We start from the raw sequence: 8229 nt of genomic DNA, 5'->3' as shown, positions 1-8229 counted from the left end.
AGTAAATTTTTACAGAAATATCATTCATGTATTATCGCCTAACGAAAGAGGAAAGTGATTGATATGTGCTATGTGACACCAATAAGCTCGTTTCATGATCAATCTAATCAAACAGTCGTGTGAAAGCGAATCGGATTTCCATATTCTTGATTTTCTTTTCTGTTTTCCTTTTGCCAAATTTCCATCTCCCCAGTCAAACACAATTGGAAACTTGTTTGCTTGGTTTTCCTAAGATGCATGCTTGAAGCAAAATCCATCCCTTCATCAGTGTTTTAATAAGCAATACATCGTTTTATTGTCATCATAATCAGCATAAGTGTGTTTATAAAAATTTTAGGAAACTATACTATCCTTTTTCAGCCTTATATACAAATTACAAGTTTTATAATATTATTTTTTATTTAAAAAATAATTACTAATAGCATAAATACATAATACTACCTCCGGTCCTAATTTTAAGAGTCAGTTGACTAATTTGAGGAGATTAAAGAAGTATGTTGAGTTAGTTATTTGTCATAAATAAGTGTTGTCTTTCCTAAAATATTCTTGCTAATCAAGTGTATTGACTAGAACTCTTATTATTAGAAGGGCTATTGTGAAAAAAATGTATAAATATGAGAGACAAAGTGGATTGGGGTCTTATATTTAAGACCAAAATAAAAATCAAACATGGTCTTATATTAAGGACCAGAGGTAGTATTACGAACGAGGATAAACTTATAATATTTTGCGTTCAGAAAGCGTTCATATAAAGTTTTAGTTACCAATTCAATTCTAAATGTAAATCACTTGTAGAGAAAAATCTTAGTCATAAATTTAAGTTATTTGGAGCATATCTAATGATTGCTTTCTAATTTTATTCTTTTTTAGTTCTTATCGTAGACATAGAAAGAAAAGAAGGATATGAAAATAATTTGTAAATATAAATGAAAAAAATTTAAAAATTTTGTTAATTTAATGTATTTATTTCTTGATATGTAAGAATGTGTTACAAATCATTTATATTAAAAACTGGAGTGATCTAGGATACATGCGTTCACTTTTCTTTTTTTTTTGACCAGCACATGCGTTCACATTTACAATTGTAATTTTTGAATGAAGTTATGAAAATTATTTTTGATTTACAAGATTATTTCTTTTCCCTATGTTTTCTTGCATATCAGGACAGCGTGCGGCGAGTCCTGAAAAGCAAACGCGGCGCTATCTGTGTCATCTTTCTCTTGTGCTGTTTCTCTCCCTTCCCCTTCCCTCAGTCCCTCCCTGTCCGTTTGATATTTCTGGCTTCATTTTCCTTCATTTTCTTCCGTACTCGTCGGGGCAGTGTAAAGAAAATCAATCAAGCATCAATAGAAAAGAAAACCACTAGTAGAGTCTAAGTTTATCAGAGAAGAGAGAGAGGTTCTGAGCCAGCGGGCAATGCTGGATTGGACTAGAACTTAGTCAAAGCCGACCAAAGAGGGGAGAGTATATGGGTGGTGGAACGACTCTGGTGGACGGGATTCGTCGCCTTTTTCAACGTCGACCTTCTTCTGCAATCAAGTCCTCTGATGAAGAGCCTAGTCACATTCATAACTATCACAATGCCGATCGTATTGCTAGCGGCAACCATAACCACAAGTTCGTGAGAAATTTGCGCGCTCAATTAGCCACTCTTCCCAAACAGGAGAGAGAGGAAGGCGAGGGGGCTGAGGACGGGCTCACGATTGAGGACGATTTTGATATCTCTGGCTTGAGGCGTATCAAGGTTCCCACACGAGCGTACTTCAAAGTTGCTTCCATGGATCCTTCAAAAAAGGTTATTTTCTCATGTGCTCTTTCCTTCTTTTTTCCGATTACTCATTCGTATTATTTTCGGTTGGAAGATCTGGTTCTGTTGGTTTTTTTGGCTGCGATCCGATTCTTCAATGGTTTTATTTTACGTACTGTTTTTTATTGTTTAATTCTTGAGTTGTTTTGTTGTTTAGTGATTCAATTGGCTAGTGCCTACTGGGCATTTGGGTATTCGATTTAGTGTGCATTTTTAATCTGGGTTACGATTTTGTTGGACGGTAGTATCTCGTAAAATCCACTCTTAAGATTTGTCTGAGACTTTAAGAAAGGGTAAATAAGTAAACACTAAGGAGTTAAGCTTACATTAAACGAATAATTACTTCCTGGCAGATATTGATTTTTTTTTTAACAAATTTGATTCTGTTTGTTGGGAATAGTAACATTCATCAACACGGACAAGAACTGGATAGGAATCCATATTTGCCTCATGGTTGGCTGAGAAAACGTGTTCACCAGTTTTCACGAAACAAACTCTGCCAAAAAGAAAATGTAAATAATAGAACGAGATATTTATTTGTTGTGATTTACAAGTAATGGGCCAGAGGCATGCGGTTAGCCTAATTCTGATTCATCTGCACTTATATTATAACCGTAATGTTGTGTTATTAACGTTTGACTTACCTTCTTTCGTGTCTGTTAATCATTAGTGACATTCCTTATGAAGATGTATATAATTTCATAGTCTTCGGTGTGCTTGCTTTATGCTGCTAATTGCTCTCATTGTGTGTTTTACATATTACACCATAGGAATGACCGCAGGTCAAAAGAAAGTTTCAAGTTGTTTTAAACTTGTAATATTTGAGTATTCCTTACCACCTTTATAGTTCAACAATGTGTTATGTTTGTGAATGATTTTTAACAGGGCACACCAGAAACAGAGTTCTTCACTGAGTACGGAGAGGCAAGTCGATATCAGGTCCAAGAAGTTATAGGAAAAGGAAGTTATGGTGTCGTAGGTTCTGCAATTGATACTCATACCGGGGAAAGAGTTGCAATTAAGAAAATTAATGATGTATTTGAGCATGTCTCTGATGCCACAAGGATCCTGAGAGAAATTAAACTCCTTCGGTTGCTCCGACATTCTGATATAGTAGAAATCAAGCATATAATGCTTCCTCCTTCACGGCGAGAGTTCAAAGATATCTACGTTGTGTTTGAGTTGATGGAATCTGACCTTCATCAAGTACTCAAGGCTAATGATGATCTTACACCTGAGCACCATCAATTTTTCTTGTACCAACTTCTTCGGGGCTTGAAGTATATACATTCTGGTATCCTTCTGATTAGATCCTTGGATTCTGTACACAGTGAGACGGAAATAATATGCTTTATATTTTCCTTGCAGCAAATGTGTTTCATCGTGACTTAAAGCCCAAAAATATTCTTGCTAACGCTGACTGCAAACTAAAAATATGTGATTTTGGGCTTGCTCGAGTTTCCTTTAATGAGGCACCTTCTGCTATATTCTGGACTGTAAGTAATCTGCTGAGCATACCATGGCAATACTCTCTCGTTGACTGTTATTATTCCTTTAAGATTTTTAGTAGGAAATTGCAATAAATTATCTGATCTTTGTACCTGTTATTATCTTTGTAAGCCTTGTGATGATTTAATTTACACATTCTTGTAAAGGACTATGTTGCAACTCGATGGTATCGTGCACCAGAATTATGCGGTTCTTTTTTCTCAAAAGTAAGCCTTTTATCTTTGATACCTCATTATCCTCTGTAGTTTGTAGCATCTATTTGTGGCTGAAAATAGTAGAGGCATAATACTGTCAATGATGCATGCCTAATTATCACACCACTCAGTTGGCTGCTTGTCAATTCTGAGCTCTTGCATGATACACGTTAAGTGGTCTTGATTGAGTTGATGCAGCACAAATTTTTTTTTTTGGGGTGAATTCAAAATTTCTTTTTTCTGCTTGTGTTATTGATGGAGGTTTATTTTATTTGGTAGCAACTGATAATTTGCATTGTTGATCGTCTCTAGAAAGATAAGGCCGAACAGCATCAGAATGTTTCTGATGATCAGTGCTATAGGAAGTTCACTAAATTATCATACTGCTGAATTTTATGGAGTTGTTGGTCTTTCAAATTAAACTGCTTCATAGTCATAGATGGTCAAGATACATGGCCCTTTTTGGATGTCATTCGTATTCGTTCTTATTTTTATCTTTGAAATTAAAAAAGTCATCACATTACCTTCATCATGTATAATTTTCTTTTCCAATACGGAGAGTGATGCTTCATTAATATTGCGCAAAAGATTATTTGAATATACTGTATCATGGCTGGCATTTTGGTGTTGTTTATCTAAATAAATGCTCTACAGAGATCCGCACAAGATTGTTTAGTAACCAAAGCTCAGAGATATAATATAGGGGACATAATATGAACCATGAATTGATGGTTTTACCTAAAGTATCGTGATTTATTCTAAAGCCTTATTCTGAGTGTATTTCCTCAATGGCGATGCACTTGTCCCATTTTTGTTTGTGTTACTTGTCTGTTATCCTTCGCTGGATCTTTTTAGCACTAGAGCAGTTTACCTCATCTCTCACTCTGTTTCTAAAATTTTGGTGGTATGTCATATCCTAAAAAACGTTTTGAAATGTTCATAATTTGAATTTGTCTTTTGCAGTATACCCCTGCAATTGATATTTGGAGCATCGGATGCATTTTTGCGGAAATGCTCTCTGGGAAGCCATTGTTTCCTGGTAAAAATGTGGTGCACCAATTGGATCTCATGACTGATTTACTTGGTACTCCTCCTGCTGAAACCATTTCGAGGGTTAGTCCATCCAAAAATCATTTGTCATTTTCTAACAATACTTAAGAAACATATGAAATGCTGCAATGGTATTAACTAACAATTATACTATTGATGATTTTAAATTCTTTCCTACTATGATTTTGAAATTTGGCCAGTTAATAGTCACAGATTGATGTCTAATTTTTACTTTTTTGTTGTTCCTTTGTGAATAATTCTTAAAATCACAGATTCGTAATGAGAAGGCTAGAAGGTACCTCAGTAACATGCGGAAAAAGCAGCCAGTTCCACTTTCTCAAAAGTTCCCTCATGCAGATCCATTGGCCCTTCGTCTACTGGAGCGCCTGCTTGCATTTGATCCTAAAGATCGTCCTACAGCTGAAGAGGTTGATCTTCAGTTACCTAAATATACGGCAACTAGTAATTACCAAAGTAGAAATTTTGTTGAGTGAAACTGCTCTAAGATTGGGGTCCAGAGATATTTCTCATGTTCCTTAATATGTATATTTTTTTCCTTGTGCTTATGATTGCAGGCATTAAGTGATCCTTACTTTCGTGGTTTGGCAAATGCTGAGCGTGAACCAGTATCTCCTCAACCGATTTCAAAACTTGAGTTTGAGTTTGAGAGAAGAAAATTGACTAAAGATGATGTTAGAGAGTTGATTTATCGAGAGGTATGGCCATACAGGTGGTGAATGTTGCTTCAATAGTCTCTCCTTTTTGGCTTTGGTTGTAATCAATGCTCTGTTTGAAGTAAACAGATTCTAGAGTATCATCCTCAAATGCTTCAGGAGTATCTGCGAGGTGGAGATCAGACCAGCTTCATGTATCCCAGGTAAAGCAGTATTGTAAATGCTGGGAATCTGAGATTGCCTTTGCCTACCTTATTGATTTTAAGACACCCGACTCCAAGTGTACATTGATTTGTTAAATTTCTTACTTGAGATATAATGGCAATTATGGACTTGATTAAACTTCGTGGATTGTTGCCTTATACACAGTTAAATTAATTCTATCTTTGTCTGCCAGTGTTTGCGACAACAATTTAGAGGTTTTTTTTTAATTTATGACATATATATTCTTATTTAATGCTTGCATTTAAGGATTTTCTATAAACTTGCTCTTCAGTGCTTGAAGAGGTCTTCATTGTAGGCCTAGTTGCATTTTCCGATACAGACTCAAGGTTGCGTTGGATGATTTTTGATCTTAACTGTCTTGTTTTGACTCCTTAACTTACGGTTTGCATCTGCTCCATTTTGGACATCCTCAGCTAGAATCAAATCAAAGCGAATGTCATAATTTCATTTGAGTGGTGGTTAATTTACAGCAAGTGGCTCAATTTTTTTTAACCGTCCAGTCCTTATGCTCAAAGCAGAACATGCATGCTAATACAATGCCAACATGTTGGGGAATCAAGAAAATTTGATTTGCTCATATGCTTGACCTTTTATTGATGGCTTGATGCGTATATTAAAGCAGATATGCAGAGAACTGATGTCTCTCCTGCCATCGGGCATGGTGAAACTAAATGAATTGAGATACTCAGCAAAACTATACGATGTGCTTTTTCACAAAACCTTTGTATGCATTTATTGTTGTTTCATTAAATTTTGTTTGCTTTTTGTTATTTTTATTTGCAAATTGTTACAAATGTAGCCACCATTTGCTGAGAACTGGCATGTGTTTTATTCGCCCCTGCTGTAAAATTTAGTTTGTTCTAAGTATTTGGTTTTGATGATGCTAGTCCATTTACTTGTTTGAATAATTTGATTTTTGAGAATCTACTGGTATTTAATTTATGTTTAAAATGAATTAAATAGACCTTCTTTGATTTTTTTCCTTTTTATTTTTTTTAATATGTAGACAATAGAACTATATTCAAAATCAGTGCAACTTTTCCTGAATTTTGTTCAAATTACACGAATTTTCTTTCTATTTTAGAAAATTACAAATTACAGAGTCACATGCAGGCTTTTCCCGAAAATAGAAATAAGCATAACTGTCAAAAGATCTGTAATTAAAAGGGGGGGAAACTTAAGTCCGTTTTATTCTTGGTTTTTGGGGAAGTCTGTATAGGTTTTGAAAATGAAGGATTGTTTGTCTAATTTTAGAATAATTCACATGGTTGGGATAATTTACCTCCTGTTTTAGAAGTTTGTGTAGTATTTGAAAATTAAGGTTTGGATTAGATCTTGATTATGAACCATCTTGAAGTTTTCTATCAAGGAGGTTAATTATCATATGTTTGGTTCTTGCGTTTTTCCAGGCCGTACTGTTCTTATTCTCTTTTGAATTGAAACAAAAGGGTTTTCGTAATTTGAGTAAAATTGGAGGAAGTCATCATTTGTTTTCTTTTTTTTATTTTGCATGTCATCTGAGAGCTTTGTTGTGCAGTGGGGTAGCTACAATGCTGTAAATTTCAGCTTGGGTTTATTTGCCAATAATTTAATGTTATCCTACTATGCAGTGGGGTTGATCGCTTCAAGCGACAGTTTGCACATCTTGAGGAGCACTATGGAAAAGGTGAACGAAGCACTCCTTTGCAAAGACAGCATGCCTCCTTGCCCAGGTAAGGCTTGGTTGCAAAAATCTGGGATCTTGGGCAGTTCTCAGGTTCAGATTAGTGGCATTTTCTTGATTTAAACGATGTGAAGTGATAGACCTTTGGAGTCACATGCATTGATTATGAAATATAACTTTTCTAGAGAACGAGTACCTGTTCCCAAGGATGAAGCTGGTCAAAACAGCGACTTAGAAGGGCGAACTGCTGCAGCTGTTGCAACAACGCTTCACAGTCCTGATGGGACTGAAGCTGCACAAAATGGACCAAACCAAGGTACACGCAGCCTGTTGAAGAGTGCCAGCATCAGTGGCTCCAAGTGTGTTGGTGTGAAACCAAATAAAAATATAGAGGTAATGAAATTTCTTTTCAAATTCATGGTTTTTAACCATATTTTCTGCCCTCTTGTGTGTTGGGCTCCAGTTTTTTTTTTGGTTCGTGTTAAAGTACTGTCTTGACTATTGCTGTGCAATTTCATTACAATAACGTAGATAATCATGGAGAAACCTCGCAAAACTCTCTCTTGCTCCTGTTCTCTGTTATCTGCATTGTTTTCTTGGGAAAGATTCCTTCCATTCGTTGTTTTGATTTATCTGTAATATTTAAGGAATATTTTAGTCAAATGATACATAGGAGACCTATGCCTGCTAGTGATGCCTGGTGTTTTATATTCAAATTTATACTAATGAAATGTATTTTCGTGGGTGTTAATGTTGTCTGAATTCTTTTTACATAGGGGGAGACTATTGAAGAGATGAATGATGAGGAAGTGGATGGGTTGTCAGAGAAGCTTGATGCCGTTCATGCTTAGAGCCAGACTGTTTCTTTATTTTGAAACTACCTCTGTAAAGGTGCATTAATTATATGCCACCACTCTGAAAATAGAAGAAGAATTTTGTGTATAGTTGTTTGAAGTTTTGTTTTAAAATATTTCACGACTTTTTGCCTGTCTAGTGCCTAATTCTAGGACTTCATTGTAAACATCTTGTGGTTGGCTATCTATGTTTTTATGGAAAAGTAGTTTATACTATATTTCAATTATCAATTATCATTATTACTAAATATCA

At 35.3% G+C, this 8229-nt stretch overlaps 1 protein-coding gene across 1 annotated transcript; it reads left to right on the top strand.

Annotated features, from left to right (window-relative positions):
* The first annotated feature begins 1202 nt into the window (after positions 1-1202).
* LOC114760359 (mitogen-activated protein kinase 9) lies at positions 1203-8229 on the top strand. Its single transcript, XM_028949622.1, has 11 exons — positions 1203-1795; positions 2693-3101; positions 3176-3303; positions 3463-3522; positions 4474-4623; positions 4833-4988; positions 5136-5276; positions 5364-5437; positions 7070-7171; positions 7308-7515; positions 7899-8229. The coding sequence occupies exons 1-11, from the start codon at positions 1469-1471 to the stop codon at positions 7971-7973; spliced, it is 1830 nt and encodes a 609-aa protein (XP_028805455.1). The 5' UTR covers positions 1203-1468; the 3' UTR covers positions 7974-8229.

This window comes from Neltuma alba, unplaced genomic scaffold, assembly GCF_004799145.2.
Source record: "Neltuma alba isolate B1F8T4 unplaced genomic scaffold, ASM479914v2 tig00010970_pilon, whole genome shotgun sequence".
NCBI lineage: Eukaryota > Viridiplantae > Streptophyta > Magnoliopsida > Fabales > Fabaceae > Neltuma > Neltuma alba.
Note: the sequence above shows the minus strand (reverse complement) of the source record. Positions and strands in the feature narration are given on the sequence as shown.

Excerpts from the sequence above, each read along its gene's own strand:
- LOC114760359 (XM_028949622.1), top strand. The coding sequence starts at position 1,469 with ATGGGTGGTGGAACGACTCTGGTGGACGGGATTCGTCGCCTTTTTCAA. Across the intron at positions 7,172-7,307 it reads CAGCATGCCTCCTTGCCCAG|AGAACGAGTACCTGTTCCCA; the intron begins GTAAGGCTTGGT and ends TAACTTTTCTAG. Across the intron at positions 7,516-7,898 it reads AACCAAATAAAAATATAGAG|GGGGAGACTATTGAAGAGAT; the intron begins GTAATGAAATTT and ends CTTTTTACATAG.